A 25,924-nucleotide genomic window follows, 5' to 3' on the forward strand; every position below is an offset into this window, starting at 1 on the left:
TATTAAACATTGAAGAGGTTCCTTATCTTATAGTACAGCAGGTTAGTCCACCAGGTATAACTAGGGTGTAGACACCAAATTATCCTCTTTGAGGTAGCTTCCATATCACCCAGTAACTGGTGCACAATCTTGCATCCTCGTCTTGACCTGTCAAAAGTGCGCTAGCTGTGAAGCCAGATACCTATATATGACAAGTATATCAGAGAAAACAGTACATGGAACATGAAGACCTGGCTTAATTACCTTTAGTTTGAGGCGATTTCGCGTTCTAACCGGCTAACCCTACCCAATGACATTAATGGCCACTAATGATAGATAATGGGTTTCGGATAGACACTTAACTTGAATTTGTAGACAGCGTGTTGATAATGGTACACCTTTGGGTTCCATAACACTACGTCCAAGTAAATTTAACAGGAGCCGAATTTGCTCCCGTGTGAGCCTCTGGTCTCGTATAAACAACAATGGCTGCCCTCCTTCCTCCACTCTGACGCCTGGCTTACATTGTCCAGATTTCAGAACGTGATAGAAGGGTCACATTTACTCTACTTTAATATTGATAATTAAGTTAATTTATATAAGATGTTTTTATGATGGTAAAGTCCAAAGACTAATGTATTTAAGAACAATTCCCAGCAGAATAGCTGGTGAATTATAATAGTATGTGGTGATGATATCCCGTTTTCTTTAGACGGTAATTCCACTACAAGTTACGTTTTCTATGGGTAACTTGTTGGTAATACAGTTATTATCTGTATGATTATTAAATGGTGTCGGATTTTCCGACACATGCCAGCCTTGGGACGTTACAAACCCTCGGGGAACAAAGCTTCGCTCCAGTCTCGTAAGGGATCTCGTAAGACTTTCGTTTTGATAAGATTTCAATTTATGTTCTTCGATTTCTAGTGAAAATTATTTGGTGTCCATTTTTCTAACAATTTTATAAATAGAAAAATATGTACACAAGATATTGAGTAACGGAGCACCAGTATGATCAATGTAAATATTTGTGTATACTACTCGGCAGGTGTGTGAGGCACTAGGCGCTGGAAGACTATAGGCAGGTGTGTGAGACACGAGGGGCTGGAAGACTCCGGGTGTGTCGAGCTCCTCTGTGTAGTACGCTAGCCTCGTGCTGCACGCTACGGTGGCTTAGTGTGTACAGGTGTGTAGTGCTCAACGGTGTGTAGTGTTCAACGGTGTGTGGTGCCGTGGTGAACACTTCCCTGAGCTCTGCCCCCCGGGGGAGGGGGGGGGCGTGTCAGCCTAGCACTTCCTGATAAATCCCTGATGTTTTTCCTTCAGTTTCTTACCTCTCCCTGCTCTCTTTCCTGCATTGTTATTGTTTTGGAATCTACGTGTGGCTGGTGCGAGGGGGGGGGGGCGTGTGGCTGTTTTTTTTTTTTTTATAGAGATTACCAACTTGTGATCTGCCTAAGTCAGTGGTCTTATGGAGGTTGTTCGTAAATCCTATTTAGAGGTAGGTGTAGGCGAGGACCTGCTTTATAAAATAACAATGAACCTCTCGCTTTGCAATGTTAGTGTCGCCGGAGTAATATGTGGCTCCAGAAACCTAATGTCATGGTGTGCGTCACAGCTGTTCTCGAAAACAACACTTAAGCTGTTATTATTTACTTCCAGTAATCACACATTCCCACACTAGAGGCAACTCTTGTCAACTGTTCACTTTGGCAAGTATTGACGGAAGCAGGTGTCGTCCTGCTGTGTGGTTAGGCCCCTGTGTATCGTGTGCTATAGGGGGGGGGGGGTGTTATATCTATAGGTGTATTCATCTTCCTCCCGGGTTTCATAAGGGGTCTCATCCGGTGTTTCCTCATCTGACAAAATTACTCATCCCGTATACCTGAAGCGGGCACCTCATCCCCCCCTCCTCCGCCACCTTCCTGCAGGTGGGGGTCGAAAATGTCGACCCCCACCTGCAGATAATTATCCTAGCGAGTCTTACCATTCATAAGGCCGGATACAATTATTTCCGAGAACACGAATTAAGCAACTCTCGTCCGGATGGCAACCAGTCCATGTGAGGGACGTCACTGCCAGCACAAGACTGCGTTGAGCCATGTCAGGACACGACTCTGTACACACGGGGCCCCAACCTTCAGCAAGAGGACCAACATGGTGGTCTACCAGCTCTCGTGTCTACAAGCCTCTACAGGACAGCGGTCACAATGGCGTAGCGAAGAGACGAGCCTCTGCAGGTGGTAGGCTGCAAGCCTCTTGCAGCCTACTTTGGCCTCTACAAAGTAGCGTCTACAAAGTAGGCTACTTGCAGTAGCTACAGCTTCTGATGTGTTGATAAGGAAATGGCTCAGTAGTGTTCAGCAGTGGAAATGTGCGCCACTCAGTCATGTTAAGACCAGTAGTGGATGGGTGACAGCGCGTGCACCCTCACAGTTGGCTGCGATGACCTTCATCACCCTAATGGCTTCCTGTCCCCAAAGCAAATATAGACGAGTATGTGTGTAAACATTTTCTGGTGTACATAACCAGGGCTGTGGAGTCGGTACACACAACCTCAGACTCCTCAATACTTGTATCGGTATAGGAAATATATAATAAATATACTAATTATTTATTTCTTGTATGGATTTAAGGCAGACAACGTAGGAAGCTTTTCTGTAGTGCCGGCGTGAATCACGAGGCTGTTGACATCCCCGACCTGTTAGTTTGTCGCTATAGGCTAATGTTATGCCAGTATATATTTTTTATCTTTTAGAGAAATTGCCGACATAAAGTAACCTTAAATTTTAAAAATAGAACTTAGAAAATGACAATATTATCTCGCTCAAGGTTGTCAAAAGGCTATAAGAGTATAAAGTAATAGCATATAAAACAAAAAGGCTATAAAAAAAGAACCACACACACACACACTCTCTCTTTTCTTTTCTAGTTGCCTTCCTTTTCCAGATTATAATTACAGTATAATAAATTGTAAAAATTATTGCCTTGGAGACTACAAAACTATTAAAATTTATAAAATTTAAAGCTGTAAAATTTTAATTAAAGATGTAAAATTTAAAAGTTACATATTCTTCTTAGAAATAGTGCTTTTGCCAGTCTCCCTCATGGAGACCCTTAAATCTGATTTGACTATTTTCGGCGCTGTAAAGTCTTTTCAACACTGACTTTGGTGAGTGGTGTTTCCGTTAAGGTTCCACCTACATCCTCCAATACTTTCCGGATAAGCAAGGAAGGGTTAATCTGTAGCCGGCTTGAATGAGTGGGCATACTTTACTTTTCCACTTTTAATCCTTTAAAAGATTGTTGGTGAAATACCTTTATTTGGATATTTATTGGTTTCCCATGCAAAGCGGCATCGTTTTACTTTGGAACGTTCAGACTTTGCCAAGCTTTTTCTTCGTATAGTTGGCCTCTTCGGTTATGTAACCTTAATCTTCTCTTACGGAGGAACTTCAGGTTTTCTAACAATGTCTCCATTTATGCCTGGAAAGACTTGAGTGTGAAAAAAAGAATCGAGGTACACTATTTTTCACTGCCAATTCAATGATGTGGTTTTTAGACTTGTCTGGCCTCAACTTTTTTTATGAGTTCTTACATTCGTGTACAGCACTAGCACACATAGCGTTTTGGGCAAGTCCTTAATCCTAATTTTCCCCGGAATACGACCCGCCAAATAGTTTAACAACCAGGTACCCATTCACTGCTGGGTGAACAGAGGCTACAGTTAAGGATTGGTGCCAAATAAAAAACTGTCAGGTGTAAGGAATCTTGGGAGTTGTTTGGCGTCCATTAGTTCTGATCTGTCTTAAGCCGTGAAGTAGATGGAACGCTTTTATTGCCATCTTTTTCATTCGCAACATCCAAGTCTTTGGGATAAAAAGTAAAAGTGTGTGATTATAGGTTCATATTTATCGTAACCAATAACACTAATGTTTGCATCACGTTTTTTCACAACCATCTTCTATAATACATTGACAATGTTTCCCATCTGTTGTTACCTTTTAACATGTTAAAAAACAATTGCAGAGTTTATTTTTTTGTCATTGTGAATTTTGCCATGAGGTGCCGCTTTCACTAATACAATATATACACTGAAAACATAACCTGAAAAAATAGATTAAGCAAATTATTACCTGTGAAATAGGAAATTTCAGCCTTTAATTATATTAAAATTTAAATTTATTAGGAGTCGATACATTCTTAGTCTCAGACCCAAGAACTGACTCGGCAGCCGTGTGCGGAACTGTGGCATAATGCCTTATTTAAGTCAGGTGGGCCATGGTCTGACACCACACCCCCCAGTACCAGTACTGTGGTAGGCTACTTCACCACACCCCAGTACCAGTACTGTGGTAGGCTACTTCACCACACAACAGTACCAGTACTGTGGTAGGCTACTTCACCACTCCCCCAGTACCAGTACTGTGGTAGGCTACTTCACCACTCCCCCAGTACCAGTACTGTGGTAGGCTACTTCACCACTCCCCCAGTACCAGTACTGTGGTAGGCTACTTCACCACACCCCCCAGTACCAGTACTGTGGTAGGCTACTTCACCACTACCCAGTACCAGTACTGTGGTAGGCTACTTCACCACACCCCCCAGTACCAGTACTGTGGTAGGCTACTTCACCACTACCCAGTACTGTGGTAGGCTACTTCACCACACCCCCCAGTACCAGTACTGTGGTAGGCTACTTCACCACTACCCAGTACCAGTACTGTGGTAGGCTACTTCACCACTACCCAGTACCAGTACTGTGGTAGGCTACTTCACCACTCCCCCAGTACCAGTACTGTGGTAGGCTACTTCTCCAGTTGGCGGGGGGGGGGGGGGGGGGGTGTTTACCACATTCCCGGCGTGTGAAGTCAGACCACTTTCACTTCGGGTAAACTCACCCAAGTCTTGTTATCATAGGATCTTAATTTTATGTAAAGATGCTCGGCTTGAGATCTTATTTAGGTTAATTATTCATAATAATTTAGTTATTTAAATGTGCTAATTGGCGGTATTCTTCAAGAGATGGCGTAGTTGTGTTTACCAACCCTGGCCTGTTTTCCTGAGCTCACGAGGCTAACGGCTAAAACTGACAGGATACACATACACACAAATGAGTCAGATTTCCTGCAAGTGTATTAATAGCCCATATATTCTTCATGCGCAGCCAGTCACCCGCTCCTGCTGATGAGAGCAGCGGGGCGCTACTAGTTATGCTACCCGCTATACTCTGCTATACCCTGCTACACCCTGCTATACCCTGCTATACCCTGCTATACCCTGCTATACCCTGCTATACCCTGCTACCCGCTACACTCTGCTATACCCTGCTACACTCTGCTACACCCTGCTATACCCTGCTACCCGCTACACCCGGCTACACCCTGCTACCCGCTACACTCTGCTACACCCTGCTATACCCTGCTACCCGCTACACTCCGCTACACCCTGCTACCCACTACACTCCGCTACACTCCGCTACACTCCGCTACACCCTGCTACCCGCTACACTCCGCTACACTCCGCTACACTCCGCTACACCCTGCTACCCGCTACACTCTGCTACACCCCGTTACACCCTGCTACACCCCGTTACACCCTGCTATACCCTGCTACCCGCTACACTCTGCTACACCCCGTTACACCCTGCTATACCCTGCTACCCGCTACACTCCGCTACACCCTGCTACCCACTACACTCCGCTACACCCTGCTTCCCGCTACACTCCGCTACACCCTGCTTCCCGCTACACTCCGCTACACCCTGCTTCCCGCTACACTCCGCTACACCCTGCTACCCGCTACACTCCGCTACACCCTGCTACCCGCTACACCCTGCTACACCCTGCTACACCCTGCTTCCCGCTACACTCCGCTACACCCTGCTACCCGCTACACTCCGCTACACCCTGCTACCCGCTACACTCCGCTACACTCCGCTACACCCTGCTACCCGCTACACTCCGCTACACCCTGCTACCCACTACACTCCGCTACACCCTGCTACCCGCTACACTCCGCTACACCCTGCTTCCCGCTACACTCCGCTACACCCTGCTACCCGCTACACTCCGCTAGACCACCACTTACCAAACTGTGGCCCATGTTTCCCTGGGTGTCTTCTTGTAATATATAGGGAGCCACAAGTTGAGGCGGAGTACAGTGTGACACCAGATGGTAAGGTGTCAGATGGTAAGGTGTCAGATGGTAAGGTGGAAATAACCAGCTAAAATTTGTTTGTTAAACATTTGTTTAGTATTGAGTGTTGGGGCCTTTAATAATACTGCTATATGATAAAGGGACAATGACAGTAAGGAGTTTGTGAAGCAGTGAGCTAGATCACCTACAGCACCCTGCTGTAATAACCCGCTACCTCCTACTCCCTGTCTCACTTGATACCCCAGATTAACACTGCTAGCACATCACTGTCACCCTCACTGAACCACCAGCTAATATTAACTGAAAATATCTTAAGTAAAAACTGAAATATCAAATGAGGGGAAAGCAACAAATAAAGGATTTATAAATTTAAAAAATAATGAATAAAAACTTAATTCTACACTGCCACCACCTTCCTGACCAGAATGTGTGTATTACTGATCTCCCAGGAAGGACAGAAATCAATAATCATGAACTCAAGAGCATAGGAACCTTGGCTCCCCAAGAAAGAACCCTCCCAACCTTGGCGAAGGAACTCTAAATAATATCCCTAAGAGGCAATGGTCTGACTCAGTGATGGACATAATACTCAAGCACACTTTACCTTAACCTGCAATACCTGCCACACATGTTGAGTGGTTTGCCTCCTTCAGGAGATTTAGGCTAGCTAAGTAGCAAAGTAAAAGGGCGTGGACAAACTATAGGAATTACAGGACACTGGAGAGCAGAGAAAGATACCAGAGTGCCAGGAATGAATGTCAGGTTGAGAAGAGAGGCAGTAAGACAATACGAAAATGACATTGCAAGCAAGGCAAAGACTCAGCCTAAATTGCTGCACAGCCACATCAGGAGAAAAACAATAAAGGAACAGGTAATGAAATTAAGGATAGGGGCAGAAGGATTTACTACAAACGACAAGGAAGTGTGTGAGGAACTGAATAAGAAATTCCAGGCGGTCTTCACCTTAGAGCAAGGAGAAATTCCAGAGATAAGAGAGGGAATAGTTAACTAGGAACCACTAGAAGAGTTTGTGATTACTAGTGGGGAAGTAAGGAAGTTGTTATTAAAGTTGGATGTGACAAAGGTCTAGATGAAATCTCCCCTTGAAATCTAAATTTCTAAATAAAATGAAATCTAAATGAAGGAGCAGAAGTACTGTGTCTGCCACTTTCCATGGTGTATAACAAATCACTGGCAACAGGGGAACTGCCAGAAATTTGGAAAGCAGCTAATGTAGTCCCGATATACAAGAAAGGTGATAGACAGGAGGCACTGAACTACAGGCCAGTGTCCCTAACCTGCATACCATGCAAGCTGATGGAGAAGATTGTGCGAAAAAAGCTAGTGGAGTACCTGGAGCGAAAGAACTTTGTAACACAGCATCAACATGGGTTCAGGGATGACAAGTCCTGCCTCACAGGGTTACTTGAATTCTACAACCAGTCAACGAAAATAAGGCAAGAGAAGGGTGGGCAGACTGCATATTTTTGGATTGTCATAAAGCCTTTGATACAGTACCACACAAGAGGCTAGTGAAAAAGCTGGAGATGCAGGCTGGAGTGAAAGGCAAGGTACGCCATTGGATAAGGGAATACCTAAGCAACAGGAGACAAAGAGTCAGTGTGAGGGGTAAGGTCTCAGACTGGCGAGACGTTACGAATGGAGTCCCGCAGGAGTCAGTCCTTGGACCTATACTGTTTCTGATATATGTAAATGATCTCCCAGAGGGTATAGACAAGTTTCTCTCAATGTTTGCTGATGATGCAAAAAATCATGAGGAGGATTGAAACAAAGGATAATAGGAGGCTACAAGATGACCTAGACAGACTGAATGAATGGTCCAACAAATGGCTGCTAAAGTTCAACCCGAGTAAATGCAAAGTAATGAAACTAGGCGATGGAAACAGGAGGCCAGACACAGGATACAGAATTGGAGATGAAGTACTTAATGAAACAGACAGAAAGATCTAGGAGTTGATATCACACCAAACCTGTCTCCTGAAGCCCACATAAAAAGAATTACGTCTGCGGCATATGCGAGACTGGCTAACATCAGAACTGCCTTCAGGAACCTGTGTAAGGAATCATTCAGAATATTGTATACCGCATACGTAAGACCAATACTGGAGTATGCGGCCCCAGCATGCAGCCCGTACCTTGTCAAGCACAAGACGAAGCTGGAAAAAGTTCAGAGGTATGCCACTAGACTAGTCCCAAAACTAAGAGGCATGAATTACGAGGAAAGGCTGCGGGAAATGCCCCTTACGACACTGGAAGACAGGAAAGTAAGGGAAGACATGATCATTACTTACAAAATCCTCAGGGAAATTGACAGGGTAGACAAGGATAAACTATTCAACACTGGAGGTACGCGAACAAGGGGACACAGGTGGAAACTGAGTACCTACATGAGCCACAGGGACATTAGAAAGAACATTTTCAGTGTCAGAGTAGTTAACGGATGGAATGCACTAGGCAGTGATGTGCTGGAGGCTGACTCCATACACAGTTTTAAATGTATATATGATAGAGCCCAGTAGGCTCAGGAATCTGTAACCAGTTGATTGACAGTTGAGAGGCGGGACCAAAGAGCCAGAGCTCAACCTCTCAAGCACAAATAGGTGAGTACAAGTAGGTGAACACACACACACACACACACACACACACACACACACACACACACACACACACACACACACACACACACACACACACACACATATATATATATATATATATATATATATATATATATATGTCGTACCTAGTAGCCAGAACTCACTTCTCAGCCTACTATTCAAGGCCCGATTTGCCTAATAAGCCAAGTTTTCCTGAATTAATATATTTACTATAATTTTTTTCTTATGAAATGATAAAGCTACCCTTTTCTGTATGTATGAGGTCAATTTTTTTTTATTGGAGTTAAAATTAACGTAGATATATGACCGAACCTAACCAACCCTACCTAACCTCACCTAACCTATATTTATAGGTAAGGTTAGGTTAGGTAGCCAAAAAAAAGCTAGGTTAGGTTAGGTAGACGAAAAAACATTAATTCATGAAAACTTGGCTTATTAGGCAAATCGGGCCTTGAATAGTAGGCTGAGAAGTGCGTTCTGGCTATTAGGTACGATATATATATATATATATATATATATATATATATATATATATATATAATATAGATATATAATATAGATAGTATTAACATCACGCATCATAAAAAATCTTTGAAATTGTTAAGAAGTAAGATCACAAAACACGTGCCATGAGAACATCGACATAATTGTGGACAAGATGGATTTAGAACTGTGTGGCAGCCTTTCACAATGGCTAGACCACTATGCCAGGTCCTTGACTGCCGTGGAAGACACGCAAAACACTGACGCAATATACACAGATTTCGTGAGAGCTTTCAACACGCGAGACCGTGGTGGTGGTGCACACAACATTTACTCGAAAGGAATTACTGGTAAAGTAAGAGATCTTTAATTTCCGCCACGCACAGAACCCAGAGTGAAAGAGTCGACAAATAAAAATCGTGATCATCCAGGGTGAAAAGCTCAGTTCCCCCCCCCCCCCCCCCCCTCCTCCACGGCACCGTGCTTGCTCCGGTACCATTTCTCATCCTCACACCTACGAGGATGAGAAATAATTCGAAGGATTTCGAATCATTTCGAAATTGAGAATTTTCACTAGAATGTTACCTGGCGGTGCCTGGGGTAGTCTGGCTCTTCCCCTCCTCACCCTCTTCTCTCTCTCACACCCCACGTCACCCCTCTCCTGCCTCCTCTCCCCTCCTTCTTTCCTCGTCTTTCCCACTTTTCTGCCTCTACCCCTCTCTTCATCATCCCTTTTCCTTCCTCCCTCCCCCCCCCCCATTTGGTGGGCCGGGACGGGGGTGTGGTGGGCGTTGCAGATCGCATTGTCTCGCTGGCCCTGAGACATTGTTAGGGGGATCGTTTGTGTGAGCGAGGCAGGTGGCGTGTCCTGCAGGTGGTGGAAGGAGGCAGGTGGCGTGTCCTGCAGGTGGTGGAAGGAGGCAGGTGGCGTGTCCTGCAGGTGGTGGAAGGAGGCAGGTGGCGTGTCCTGCAGGTGGTGGAAGGAGGCAGGTGGCGTGTCCTGCAGGTGGTGGAAGGAGGCAGGTGGCGTGTCCTGCAGGTGGTGGAAGGAGGCAGGTGGCGTGTCCTGCAGGTGGTGGAAGGAGGCAGGTGGCGTGTCCTGCAGGTGGTGGAAGGAGGCAGGTGGCGTGTCCTGCAGGTGGTGGAAGGAGGCTGGTGGCGTGTCCTGCAGGTGGTGGAAGGAGGCAGGTGGCGTGTCCTGCAGGTGGTGGAAGGAGGCAGGTGGCGTGTCCTGCAGGTGGTGGTGGCCGGGTCGTGTGGCGCCGCTGACCACAAGACAGTGTGGTGGCCGGGAACCCAGGACCACCACCAGGGGCGGGACCCAAGGTTCACGTGGCATTGTCGAACATCATCTCATCCAACAGTGTGTTTGTGTGTGTGTGTGTGGGGGGGGGGGAGGTGGTGTCAACGGCAGGTAAGTCTGGCGGCAGAGAAGCAAGCAGGCGGACAGGAAGGCTGTCAAGGAAGTATAGAGGCAGGCAGGCAGGCAGGCAGGAGAGACGTGGATCATTAGGACAGTGAGAGTCCTGGAGGAGGGCGGCGGCGGGAGGGGATGGAATGTGGAGGATTAATAATCACGCTCATAAGGAAAGTGTGTGTGTACGTGCGTGCGCTCACCTATTTGTGCTTGAGGGGGTTGAGCTCTGGCTCTTTGGTCCCGCCTCTCAACCGTCAATCAACAGGTGTACAGGTTCCTGAGTCTACTGGGCTCTATCATATCTACATTTAAAACTGTGTATAGAGTCAGCCTCCAGCACATCACTGCCTAATGCATTCCATCCGTTAACTACTCTGACACTGAAAAAGTTCTTTATAACGTCTGTGTGGCTCATGTGGGTACTCAGTTTCCACCTGTGTCCCCTTGTTCGCGTCCCGCCAGTGTTGAATAGTTTATCCTTGTTTACCCGGTCGATTTCCCTGAGGATTTTGTAGGTTGTGATCATGTCTCTCCTTACTCTTCTGCCTTCCAGTGTCGTAAGGGGCATTTCCAGCAGCCTTTCCTCGTAACTCATGCCTCTTAGTACTGGGACTAGTCTAGTGGCATACCTTTGGACTTTTTCCAGCTTCATGTGCTTAACAAGGTACGGGCTCCATGCTGAGACCGCATACTCTAGGACTGGTCTTACATATGTGATGTACAAGATTCTGAATGATTCCTTACACAGGTTCCTGAACGCTGTTCTGTAATTGGCCAGCCTCGCATATGCCGCAGACGTTATTATTTTCATGTGAGCTTCAGGAGACAGGTTTGGTGTGATATCAACTCCTAGATCTTTCTCTGTCTGTTTCATTAAGTACTTCATCTCCTATTCTGTATCCTGTGTCTGGCCTTCTGTTTCCACTGCCTAGTTTCATTGCTTTGCATTTCCTCGAGTTGAACTTCAACAGCCATTTGTTGGATCATTCACTCAGTCTGTCTAGGTCATCTTGTAGCCTACTATCATCCTCTGTTTCAATCCTCCTCATAATTTTTGCATCATCAGCAAACATTGAGAGAAACGAATCTATACCCTCTGGGAGATCATTTACATGTATCAGAAACAGTGTAGCTCCAACGACTGACCCCTGCGGGACTCCACTTGTGACGTCTCGCCAATCTGAGACCTCACCCCTCACAGTGACTCGTTGTCTCCTGTTGCTTAGGTACTCCCTTATCCAATGGAGTACCTTCCCTTTCACTACAGCCTGTATCTCCAGCTTTTTCACTAGCCTCTTGTGTAGTACTGTATCAAAGGCTTTCTGACAATCCAAAAATATGCAGTCTGCCCACCCTTCTCTTTCTTGCCTGGTCGTAGAATTAAAGTAACCATGTGAGGCAGGACCTGCCATCCCTGAACCCATGTTGATGCTGTGTTACAAAGTTCTTTCACTCCAGATGTTCCACTAGCTTTCTTTGCACAATCTCCTCCATCAGCCGGGGAGCCGGTTGGCCGAGCGGACAGCCCGGACTTGTGATCCTTTGGTCCCGGGTTCGATCCCGGACGCCGGCGAGAAACAATGGGCAGAGTTTCTTTCACCCTGTTACCTAACAGTAAAATAGGTACCTGGGTGTTAGTCAGCTGTCACGGGCTGCTTCCTGGGGGTGGAAGTCTGGTCGAGGACCGGGCCGCGGGGACACTAAAGCCCTGAAATCATCTAAAGATAACCTCAGCTTGCATGGTATGCAGGTTAGGGACACTAGCCTGTAGTTCAGTGCCTCCTGTCTATCCTCTTTCTTGTATATCGGGACTACGTTAGCTGCTTTCCAAATTTCTGGCAGTTCCCCTGTTGCCAGTGATTTGTTATACACTATGGAGAGTGGCAGGCACAGTTCTTCTGCTCCTTCCTTTAGTATCCAAGAGAGATTCCATCTGGGCCTATGGCCTTTGTCACATCCAACTCTAGTAAACACTTCCCTACTTCCCCGCTGGTAATCTCAAGCTCTTCCAGTGGTTCCTGGTTAGTTGTGTGTGTGTGTGTGTGTGTGTGTGTGTGTGTGTGTGTGTGTGTGTGTGTGTGTGTGTGTGTGTGTGTGTGTGTGTGTGTGTGTGTGTGTACAAAGAGAGGTGTCAACCAGGGGACAGGTAGTCAGGTACCCTTGTGTGGATAGGATTGGTGTTGGTCTGTCAGAGGAGAAAGCAGGTGGGAATAGGGAGGTGGCGGTAGGTGCATTGAGAGCCACCAGGTGGGTGGGGTGAACCGTGAGGCCTGAGTCGTGGGTGGGTGTGATGGGAGAGTGAAGGTGGGTTGTGGGAAGGGTCTGGAGGGGGGGGGGGGCGGCCCACTGGACCCAAGACAGCACACTTCAAGGTCACGCCACCCCCACTCCTGGAGAACTCTGCTTCCACCTTCCCTGAAACACGCGCCAACCACTGCAGTGAACTGACCCTGCCGCCCTCCCTACCGACGCTCCCGACCCTGCCTCCCTCCCTGCCCACCCTCCCTCCCTGCCGACCAAAGGCGTCATATAACCCACTAAAGACATCATCTCCACCAAGACAACGTAATTCTGTTCTTGCAATGTGTAATTTAAACAATGAGAGGTAAATGTGTGCGCGCGCGTGCGTGCACACATTTACAACATACCCACCGCGGTGGGTGTGTGTGTTGGTCGCCCGCGGTGGGTGTGTTTGCTTATATAAATTTCGTTAATTTATGTATTAATCATGTAGCTATTCGTGTTATTGGTGGACAGGTTGTTCCCATGAGTATTTTTTGTTCTTAAATTATAGCCCCGTATCATTAACAAGCGTGGTAGTCAGAACACCAGAACAAATAGTTAAAACTAAATTGTCGGACTACCTCGAGAGTGCATAATAATGGGGAGACGGTTTGGTTCTCCAACAGGAAGATCCTGTGAAACAAATCTAGTTTTTATGATAGTGCCACAGATATTCTAAAGGAAAGAGATTGACTGTCTATCTGGACCTAAAAAAAAAAGCTTTTGACAGCGTCCCGAACACAAGAGGCTGTTCTGGCAATCCGTCCTCTTAAAAATAACGTCGCATTTCGCTCGTATGCGCCGCTATGGCCAAATTTGGACGTAATTTGAAATGAAATCGACTCACGAAAGTGACGTACTGTCCCGTTTTCTGTTTGAGTCGTCCGGCTTACTCGGAAAGGTTAGAAGAGGAAACTTTCAATTAACATTTATCATAACGTTTTGAAACTTTGAGAATTTCCTGCCCACCTAACCTACCAAAGGACCCTTAAGTAACTGTTGTTGAAAAAAAATCTTAAATTTATTTTCATTTTTTTTCATTTTCAAATTACGTCCACTTTCGGCCATACGGGCAAACGGCCAAAAACGACGTTATTTTTAAGAGGACAGGTTGGTTCTGGAACATGCTGGAGGGGTGACGGTGAGACATCTGACATGGATGAAAATTTTGTTTTAACCAACAGACACAGATGGAGGGTAATAATCAGAGACAATGTATCTGACTGGAGGAGTGTTACTAGCGGAGTACCACAGGGTTCAGTTCTTGCACCAGTAATGTTCATCGTCTACATAAATGATCTACCGGAAGGAATACAGAATTATATGAACATGTTTGCGGATGATGTTAAGATACTGGGAAAGATAGTCATGCCCTTCAATTGATTTATATAGATAAAAAAACTGCTTAGAGCGACATGTGGCAAATAGATTTGAATGTGAATAAATGCCATGTTATTGAATGTGGAATCGGATAAAATAGACCACACACAATTGACAAATTATGTGGAAAGGAATTAAATAATTATAATAAAGGAGACCTAGGGATGGTTTTGGATAGTAAGCTGTCGCCAGAGGAACACATAAAGAACATTGTGAGAGGAACGTATGCGTCGCTTTCCAACTTCAGACTTGCTTTTAATTATATGGATGGTGAAATACTAAAGAAACTGTTTATGATGTTTGTGAGACCAAAACTAGAATATTCAGCCGTTGTGTGGTGCCTACCAACAAAGAAGCATCTCAATAAACTGGACAAAGTCCAAAGGTATGCTACAAAATGGCTTCTGGAACTGAAAAACAAGAGTTAAGAGGAGAGGCTAGAGGTATTAAATGTGTCAAAACTAGAAGATAGAAGAAAAGGTGATATGATCACCACTTACAAAATACTAACAGGAATCGACCATATTGACAGAAGAATTCCTGAAACCAGCAACTTCAAGAGAGGACACAGACTCAAGCTAAGGAAACAAAGGTGCAGAAAAAATATTAGTTTTCTTTTACAGAGTGGTAAACGGTTGGAACAAGTTAATTAAATTAATTAAGGTGGTAGAGGTCAAAACAGTCATTAGTTATATGCTAGAGTACTGGGAAGACGGGACACCATGAGCATAGCTCTCATCCTGTAACTACACTTAAGTAATTGCACTACTTAATTAACTAATTGTCTAATTATACACGTAATACTATAAATGTACTTTGTTCAATATTTTACATAAACCAATAGTCACGTCACACAGGATATTGGTGTCGCCAGCTTGTCGACCCTTAGCAATTAAGAAATCACACCTTTAGAGATTTAATGTTCATAGGTTGAGTAGAGGTCAGGTCGTGTGAGGTGACCTCGTTTCTGCTAAGCTGTTAATTGCAGTCGGTTGGCTGTGTGTTACGATCAAACAAGCCGCTGTCTAGGTGGGGTAGGCGGAGTTTAGCTCCCGGTTCCCCCATAAATACCCCTGAAACTGTACATTTGGGAGATTGAGGAGGACAACGATAACTAGACCGCTACTCCAGACTATAGAGAGAGGTTCCAGCACCCAGACTAGGCCGTCCCAGACCTGGTGGGGGACTCGCCCTCTTCTCTATGAAACTGTCTCGGAGACCTATTCAATAGTTTACCAACTTGTGTGATTTTCAGGGTTAGTCAGCCGTAGGTGCTCTCAATTTCTTGTGTGGTGACTCAAATTTGGGTGTTAATCTTGACATTCGAATATAAGGTTATATAGTTGAATTATGATACCCATATGAGTGAAGATGCAATAGCAAATATATATAATTGATTAACTTTTAAAATTGCCATTAATTGTGATCCCAAGATCTTGGATTTTGAAAGCTAGAGTGGAGAGCACTCTGAAGTTTACCGACTTAAGATTTTGAATTAAGATTCTTGATTATATCAGTTGCACATGTTAACACGTTTCACTTGTAAGCATCAGATAATATTGTTGTGCAGACAAGTTAAATTCCTTGTATTGTTTATAATTAACTTGAATGGATGGTGGCAGCAACCTTCCATCTTTCTACTGTTCTAGCACTCTTACTTTCTACTTTCCTTCATTTCATTTTCTTCCTCTCATTCTAAACTTTCCCTTTCTTCTGACCACTCTCCCTCACACCTCCCTTCCTCCTCTATACCTCCCTCACCCATTTTCTTTTATTCTTTAAAATTTTCGATACGTTACACACACACACAGAGAGAGAGAGAGAGAGAGAGAGAGAGAGAGAGAGAGAGAGAGAGAGAGAGAGAGAGAGAGAGAGAGAGAGAGAGAGAGAGAGAGAGAGAGAGAGCGCGCGCGCGCGCACGCGCGAGCTAGCTCCCTGACAAGAGAAAGCAACCTCGGCTTAGCTGTCACATGATGTACACATGGTGTCAGCAAGGCGGACAGTCCGCCTCCGATCATTACTCTCACTATGCTTCCCATTTCCAAACCCACCTTCGCCTATGCCGCTCAATCTTCTTTACTTCAAGAACCCGGCAATGAGATGTTATAGTGGCCAGAATACGCCTGGGATATAGACGTATCTGGCAGCTTTCTCAAAACCCAAATGTCGAGTACACAATGTGTCAACTTTGTGAAAGAGAAAATATGCACTCTCTTGAACATTATATTGTAGAATGTCCCATACTGACTGACTTTCGCCCTCCTGGGCTAAGGTATGCTGAACTCTGTAATTACTATATGAGTACTGGAACACTTGATGATATATTGGACTTGTACCCAAGATTGGCCATGTAATATATCAATCATACAATGTATGTATGTGATGTAACTATATAACCTGAGCTTGTAAAAGCACCTTAATCACCTTCAGTGATTAAGTGCTTAATTGCACACTAGTTTCTTTATCAGCTATCTCACCCTGTCAGAGTACGAGACAAATGTGTGAATGCATGTGTATATATGTATGTATATATGTATATGTACGTATATGTGTGTGTGTATATGTATGTGTATAAAGTATATATATATATATATATATATATATATATATATATATATATAATATATATATAATATATATATTAATATATATATATATATATATATATATATATATATATATATATATATATATATATATATATATATATATATATATATATGGAAGCTGATCAGAATTACATTTCACCTTTGTAAATGCACATTAATGACACTGTAAAAGACACATCGAACACTTTATGTAGGGCATACGTAAATCTGTGTATCTATGTATTTACGTATGTAAGTTAGCTTAGCATTTTAAAAGCACCGACTCACCTTCTGTCGTTGATTGTTCAATAAACCCTTGAACTATATGTTCTCTAACCCTGTCCAAATGTATATATGCTGGTTAGCATTGTAAATGTGTGGCCACGTCTGTGGTAGATAATAATAATAATAAAAATCTTCTTTACTCCTTCCCTCCCCTCTCCCCCACCCAAAACAATAACCCACCAGCCTGTGGTGTCTGGAACGGCGAGGGAAGGTAGTGGCTCCCAGCTTATGGCTCATTAGGAGTGGGGGCGTGAGAGTGTGAGGCGTCTTGTTGAGTGGGGCGAGAGAACGGGGTGCTAGATTAGCTGAATGGGTAATGGGTGGAACAGGCGAGGGAGGGCAAGGAGGGGGGGGGGACCCCTCAGGTTCCCCCCCAGGTGATGGGAAGGTTGGGGTGGCCCGGTGAAGGGCCACTGAGGTAGCTAAGTAACGGAGACTCTTCACTATTGATCACATAACGAGCCTCCCACCGGTCCCCTGATGAGTGCCTCCCTGGGGGACCAGCGAGTACTGATGAGGGCCCGAGGTGGGGGCCCTCCACCTGTCTCACTTGTTTCACCTGTGTTGTGGGGGCGGGGCAGGGGCGGCACACGCACTTCACTGCCTCCCCCCCCCCCCTCCCCCAACCTTACGGAATGCAGCCTAAGTGGCACAGAACTGGCTTAGGCCAGATATTGTTGGGTAAGGTAATGTTTGGTTAGCTGGTTAGGTCTGGTGTGGGTTACGTAGGATGGGTGAGGTTAGGTCTGGTGTGGGTTACGTAGGATGGGTGAGGTTAGGTCTGGTGTGGGTTACGTAGGATGGGTGAGGTTAGACCGTGTTCCTCGGGACGGGACCTTGAGGACGGGCAGCGTCGCCACCAACAAATAATTGTTGATACCGTTTCTAAGGTCCAGTGCTACGCTTGCTCGGGTTGTAGCATTACGCTACACTATACTCCCCACATACCACACCACAGCACTACACTCCCACACACCACAACGCTACACTGTACCCCCCCCCACCCACACACCACAACGCTACACTGTACCCCCCACCCACACACCACAACGCTACACTGTACCCCCCACCCACACACCACAACGCTACACTGTACCCCCCACCCACACACCACAACGCTACACTGTACCCCACCCACACACCACAACGCTACACTGTACCCCCCACCCACACACCACAACGCTACACTGTACCCCCCACCCACACACCACAACGCTACACTGTACCCCCCCACCCACACACCACAACGCTACACTGTACCCCCCCCACCCACACACCACAACGCTACACTGTACCCCCCACCCACACACCACAACGCTACACTGTACCCCCCACCCACACACCACAACGCTACACTGTACCCCCCACCCACACACCACAACGCTACACTGTACCCCACCCACACACCACAACGCTACACTGTACCCCCCACCCACACACCACAACGCTACACTGTACCCCCCACCCACACACCACAACGCTACACTGTACCCCCCACCCACACACCACAACGCTACACTGTACCCCCCCCCACCCACACACCACAACGCTACACTGTACCCCCCCACCCACACACCACAACGCTACACTGTACCCCCCACCCACACACCTCAACGCTACACTGTACCCCCCACCCACACACCACAACGCTACACTGTACTCCCCACCCACACACCACAACGCTACACTGTACCCCCACCCACACACCACAACGCTGCACTGTACCCCCCCACCCACACACCACAACGCTACACTGTACCCCCCACACACACCACAATGCTAGTAGTGGAAACCGGGCCTATGCCCGTGCGTTTTGCTTTTTCCCCCGCACGGGCATAGGCCCCTGTGTTTTCTCTGGGCCTATGCCCGTGCGTTTTGCTTCTTCCCACGCACGGTCTACGGCCCCTGTGTTTTCTCGAATATTTTCCCACGCACGGTCTACGGCCCCTGTGTTTTCTCGAATATTTTCCCACGCACGGTCTACGGCCCCTGTGTTTTCTCGAATATTTTCCCACGCACGGTCTACGGCCCCTGTGTTTTCTCGAATATTTTCCCACGCACGGTCTACGGCCCCTGTGTTTTCTCGAATATTTTCCCACGCACGGTCTACGGCCCCTGTGTTTTCTCGAATATTTTCCCACGCACGGTCTACGGCCCCTGTGTTTTCTCGAATATTTTCCCACGCACGGTCTACGGCCCCTGTGTTTTCTCGAATATTTTCCCACGCACGGTCTACGGCCCCTGTGTTTTCTCGAATATTTTCCCACGCACGGTCTACGGCCCCTGTGTTTTCTCGAATATTTTCCCACGCACGGTCTACGGCCCCTGTGTTTTCTCGAATATTTTCCCACGCACGGTCTACGGCCCCTGTGTTTTCTCGAATATTTTCCCAAGCACGGTCTATGGCCCCTGGGTTTTCGCTCAAGGGGATTAAACAGCCGCCTCCAGTCATCCCCAAATTTCGTCAGCTCAGTGACCCTGCACAGACATTGCTAATGGTCAATGACGTCACCAGCTAGCCCCTCATCGTTCCTGCACCGGCATGTTCAAGGGGATTAAAAAGCCGGTCTATGAGTCGTGTGTTTTGCGATACAACAGTGACCTTGAAACCTAATGTTAAATACCATCATCCCTAGTCTATTTTTAATTTCATATTTACTTCCAACCATCGCCCATTACATTTATCAAAGGGGCTCGCGTATGTGAGGGAAGAACATAACTTCAGCACTGCAAGATGTTATGTGTGTATTTTCAAGTTTGTCCCCTGTTACCTGTATTTACACAGGTCTTTTTCCTTGGCGTAGGTGATTTTCGTTACCCCGGTGTCGTTTAGTCCCCTGCCGGTCATTGGCATAGGTGATTTTCGTTACTCCGGTGTCGTTTAGTCCCCTGCCGGTCATTGGCATAAGTGATTTTCATTACCAGGGTGACTGGTCATTTGTTTTTTTTTCCCATGCACGTCATTGGCACATGGGTTTTACGAACTTTTTTCTCCATGCACGGCATTGGCACATGGGTTTTACAAACATTTTTCTCCATGCCAGTCTTCATTTTGCCTGGGGGTAGGATTAAAATGCCTGTCCCTGGCATCCCCAAATTTCGTTAGCCCAGTGACCCTGCACAGACATTGCTAATGGACGTTGACGTCACCAGCTAGCCTCTCAGCGTTCCTGCACAGGCACGTTCAAGGGGATTAAAAAGCCGGACTATGAGTCGTGTGTTTTGCGATACAACAGTGTCCTTGAAACCTAATATAAAATACCATCATCCCTAGTCTATTTTTAATTTCATATTTACTTCCAACCATCGCCCATTACATGTATCAAAGGGCAGCAGCACTGCAAGAAGTGTTGTGTGTATTTTCAAGTTCGTCCCCTGCTGCCTGTATTTACCCAGGTCTTTTTCCTAAATATAAAACTTATCCAATTCATTCCTATTCTGTTTCATGTCGATACGTATAATAGGTTATAAATATTCTCCTTTAGTATGACCATTCAGTCACACCTCTATCATGTCACCCCTATTTCTTCTTCGTCGTCTTCATTCTAGAGAATGTAATTTGAGCTATGACAATCTTTCTTGAAGGATCGTTTATTATGCATAGGGCAAAAAACAGGAACCCTGAAACCTAATGTAAAATACCATCAACCCTAGACTATTTTAAATTTCCTATTTACTTCCAACCATCGGTCATTGCATGAAACAAAAGGGGAGCAGCACTGCAAGAAGTTATTTGTGTATTTTTCGAGTTCTTCCCCTGTTACCTATATTCACCCAGGTCGTTTTCCTAAATATATAAGTTATCCAATTCATTCCTGTTCTGTATCATGTTGATACGTATAATGGGTCATTAATATTCCCCTTTACTATCATTCACAGCTCTATCATGTCACCTCTATTTCTTTGCCTTTCTAGAGAAAGTAATTTAAAGCTTTGTCAATCTTTCTTCAGAAATTGCTTATTGAGCATAGGGCAAAATAAAAATGAAAACTTACTATCTTTCTTTTGTATGAAAACAGTCCCCTGCCCGGCGTAGTGACTTCAATGCGATTTCAGTACTAATCCAATATTACTGTATAAACTAACAGTACCCTGCCAGGCATGGAGACTTCAATGCGATTTCAGTACTAATCCAACATTACTGTATAAACTAACAGTCCCCTGCCAGGCATGGTGACTTCAATGAAAAGCAAGCCTCTCATGTTTTGAAATAAAGCCTTCGTTTCTGACGTCATCATCCCTAATGTGGCGCGAGGCGCGCTAAATGCAGATCCCAGGAGGTTCACACATAAGTGTGAACTCTTAATCAGGCTTAATACCTCACCTATACTCTATGCTTCATCAGAGTTAATATTCAGCTACAATAGCTCGTATTTTCGCTCATTACTTATATTTTCTGTTATTCATAAACCCGATCAAACCTTCCTAACCTAACCTAACCTAACATATTATTTATAACAAACAAATACATTCTACAGAACAGTTATTGTTGTTGTTTAGTGACATCGTGAAAAGCGACCTCAGGTATAGGGACAATGTATTGATGGTCATTAGCATATAGGTGTGAAGGTATTACAGTACCTTACTGGTCAACTATGTATGACGTCACCAGACAACCAATGCGACCTTTGGCGTCCTACTGGCATGTGTATTTGATGTTATTAATCAAAAATGACTAGACTATCCATCCCCACCTAACCTAATCAGAGGTATAAGAATATACATTTTAGTCATCCACAACTGTAATCATTATTCAGTGATAAGTTCAAAAGTATAACAGAAGCCCAAATGTCATACTGCAATTTAAGCAGAATCGTACATCTGGCAGCATAGCAGGTGAGCTGAACATAAGAATAAAGGTAACTGCAGAGGTCCTATTGGCCCATACGAGGCAGCTCCTATATATTTCCACCCAATCTCATTCATGTCCACCCTATGCTTAAAACAACCAAGGGATCCCACTTAAAGTATTAGTTTACAATAATAGTTTTAATAAATAGCTCTTATTCTAGTTTTATACACAACAGCAATTATGAAAACCCTATATCTAGATATTCTACTATAATCCACAAGTAGTTACCACACATCTGGCAGTACAGCGGATTAGTGGCTGTGTTCATAGGCTTGTCAACTGTCCTCACATCCATCAAATAGATATCCAAATGTCGCACCTCAATTTATCCATCTAGCAACTCGGCTGGATGTTAGCCACTATATTCATAGACTAATCATTTCTACACCTCAAAAAATCCTAGTCTTGGTACGCAAATCAGCTTACTTGTTTCTAAACCAACACTCGCAAATACAATCATGCATACCTACACATACTTCAAAACCAATGCATTCATAGAGAATAGCCTAGTTTTTGCCACCATTTCCCCATTAATCAGATGTAATTTATGCCATACACACAGAAAATACAGCATTTACACACCAAATATGCCATTTATGCACAAAATATACTATTTACACTCAAAATATACCATCACATAAAAAAATATGAGATTTTCATACAAAATATGTCAGTTGCAAACAAAAATATACCATTTACACAATATTGCATGTACACTCAGAGTATGACATTTACACAAAGTACGGTATTTTGCACAAATATATCAAAATGCTTATACATTTAGTCAATCAAAAATGCGCTTTAACTAAAATTACACAATTTCACAAACGTAATTTTCACAAAATACCCACACATTGTCTCATAAACCAAAATACACTTACACCATAAAGATCTATTTTATCAAATTACAGAGCTTACACAAAATACACAATTTTCACACACAAATACAGTTGCACCAGTTCCACTCCAACAAATTAAAAACACAACGTGCATAAATGCACTATTATCACAAAAATTATTACACAGTTTGTGTAATTATTTTACATCTTTGCACAATTAATACAAGAAAACTTGCTATATAATTACTCAGCTTGCACAATGACAATCAATACCCAAAGGTAAAAATAAACAATTCGTCCATATGCAATTACACAACATGCGCAATTAATACACAACTTATACAATATTACACATCTTTCATATTTATTACACACAACTTGCACAAATGCATATCTAGCACAAATACGTACAATATATAACTACCCCAAATATGAAAATACACAACTAGCATAAATACACGATTTACACAAATACAATTGCGACATTTACACAACTAGCTCAAAAATATAATCAATACACAACTTACCAAAATATGAACAATACATAACTAGCACATATTCATTAAATACACAACTAAGCAATTTCCGCAAATACACATACAAAAACATATACAATTAATACAGACAACTTGCACAAAACAATACACAATTTATAGAAATATAATCAATACATAATTTCAATAATCATACAACATATGCAAAATACATAATCTGCACAATTAATACACAAGTATATTAATTGTGCTATATATGTACAAACACAACCAACTGGGTCAAACAATACACAATTTGCATGATATTTTTCTGGGTATATTTAGGACATTAATTATAATATGCTGAGTTTAACCAACTCCCCAAAAGTCAGAATTTCACATATAAAAATGTTTCTTATAACTTCCAATGAGCTCAATATATAACACATTCTTTTTCCATTAAGATATCAACATTATTAGTGCTAAACTATTCATCTAACATATGTCCACTGTTTTTATGTCTTATTAATACCTTCCTTGTTACATTCTCTCCAATCAGACCACCATATTTATGTATTTATTCAAACCATCTAACAGACTTATTTGTTCTAGCCTTAGTCATGTTAGGGCAGGTGGGGTTAGGTGGAGTCAGTATTTTCTATGATAATTTTAGACAAATTTGCTATATCTTATCAAAATGCATCCTGTTAAAACTTAAATTCATCTAAATCTATCAAAAATATACTTATACTACGCAATTTGACTAAATTCTACCTAGCTAAACTTACTAAATATGAGCATCCCATATCCTCACATACAAGCCTATGTCGCCTCTGTCCATACATTATATGAGTCTGTCATATAGCACGAACCCCAAATAGGAAAATTTACACTATTTCATAAACATACTAGTTCATTACCCTAAGATATTATATATGTCCTTCCCTACACGACCTCACCAAACCTGACCTAGCATATCCAACCCTGGATTTGGTAAAAGTTGGCGAAATGTATGCTATGCCACCTAAATTTCACCAAATTTAAGGTAATTTCCACCAAATATACCCAAATGTTGTGTATCATAGCATCGCCAAAGCCCATTTTCACCTATTCCATACTATCCTACACAACCTCACCTAACCTGACCTAGCATATCCAAACCTGGATTTGGTTAAAGTCGACGAAATTCATGCTATGCCACCTAAATTTGACCAAATATACCCAAATGTTTAATATCACAGCACTGCCAAAGCCCATTTTTACCTACATTTTCTCCTATTCCATCCTACCCTACGCAACCTTACCTAACCTATCCTAGCATATCCAATCCCAGATTTGGTTAAAGTCGGCGAAATTTAAGCTATCCCACCTAAATTCTAACTAATTTATGGCAATTCCCACCAAATATATCCAAATGTTCTGTATCACAGCACTGCCAAAGCCCATTTTTACCTACATTTTCTCCTATACCATCCTACCCTATGCAACCTCACCTAACCTATCCTAGCATATCCAAACCTAGATTTGGTTAAAGTAGGCGAAATTTAAGTTATCCCATATAAATTTGACCTAATTTAAGACAATTTCCACCAAATATACCCAAAAATGTTTTGGAACATAGCACGGCCAAAGCTCATTTAGCTGAGTTTTCACCTATTCCAACCTGCCCTAGACAACCCTACCCATCCTCTCCTGGCATATCCAAAGTCAGATTTGATTATAGTTGGCAAAATTTATGCCTTTCCCACCTAAATTTTACCTAATTTATGCCAATTTCCACCGAATATACCCAAATGTTTTGTATCTTAGCATGGTCAAAGTTCATTTCACCCAAGTTTTTCACCTATTCCATCTTACCTTACACAGCCTTACCTAACCTGACCTAGCATATCCCAAGCTAGATTTGATTAGAGTTCGTGAAATTTATGCTTACTCACCTAAATTCAACCTAATTTAAGACAATTTCTACCAATATACCCAAAATGATTTGTTACATAGCTCAGCCAAAGACCATTTTACCCGAGTTTTCACACATTCCAACCTACCCTACATAGCCTTACCTATCCCTGACCTAGCAGATTTGATTAAAGTTGGGGAAAATGTAAGCTATCGCCATCAAATTTGAGACAATTTCCACCACATATGCCTAAATGTTGTGTATCATAGCACAGCCAAAAACCCATTTTACCCACATTTTCATCCATTCCATCTGAACCTGGACCTAGCCTCTGATACTACATATACTCAGAGAAGTGATGTTTTTGGATATGTACCTAAATGCCCGTGCCTATCCTGCAAGAGTCTTGGAGCTTTGTTGAATATTTTACCTATTTTTCTTCAAAAACTGAAGTTTTGGATATGAACCTATCCGCACTGTGCCTAACCTGCTGGGATCTTTGTTGAACATTGTAACCATATTCACAGAAAAGTGATGTTTTGGATATGGACCTAACAGACCCTCTCCTTTAAAACTTGGAACTGTGTTCAATATTGTAGATATAGTGTTGGGTATGTGTTTTGTTTTTACACATCAACCCAACCGTCCTG

The 25,924-nt window shown here is 43.7% G+C and overlaps 2 protein-coding genes across 4 annotated transcripts in view; one reads left to right on the plus strand and one right to left on the minus strand.

Moving 5' to 3' along the window:
• Oatp26F (Organic anion transporting polypeptide 26F) overlaps positions 1-25,924 on the plus strand; it is a 152,677-nt gene that overhangs the window by 38,654 nt on the left and 88,099 nt on the right. The gene's annotated exons all lie outside the window — the stretch shown is intronic.
• On the minus strand, positions 19,012-20,061 carry LOC138367667 (autotransporter adhesin BtaF-like). The gene is made up of 2 exons (XM_069329625.1): positions 19,995-20,061; positions 19,012-19,622 (listed from the first exon to the last, which is right to left on the minus strand). The coding sequence occupies exons 1-2, from the start codon at positions 20,059-20,061 to the stop codon at positions 19,012-19,014; spliced, it is 678 nt and encodes a 225-aa protein (XP_069185726.1).

This window comes from Procambarus clarkii, chromosome 23, assembly GCF_040958095.1.
Source record: "Procambarus clarkii isolate CNS0578487 chromosome 23, FALCON_Pclarkii_2.0, whole genome shotgun sequence".
Taxonomy (NCBI): Eukaryota; Metazoa; Arthropoda; class Malacostraca; order Decapoda; family Cambaridae; genus Procambarus; species Procambarus clarkii.

Excerpts from the sequence above, each read along its gene's own strand:
- LOC138367667 (XM_069329625.1), bottom strand. The coding sequence starts at position 20,061 with ATGACCGGCAGGGGACTAAACGACACCGGGGTAACGAAAATCACCTAC. Across the intron at positions 19,623-19,994 it reads CGCCAAGGAAAAAGACCTGT|GGGCCATAGACCGTGCTTGG; the intron begins GTAAATACAGGT and ends GCGAAAACCCAG.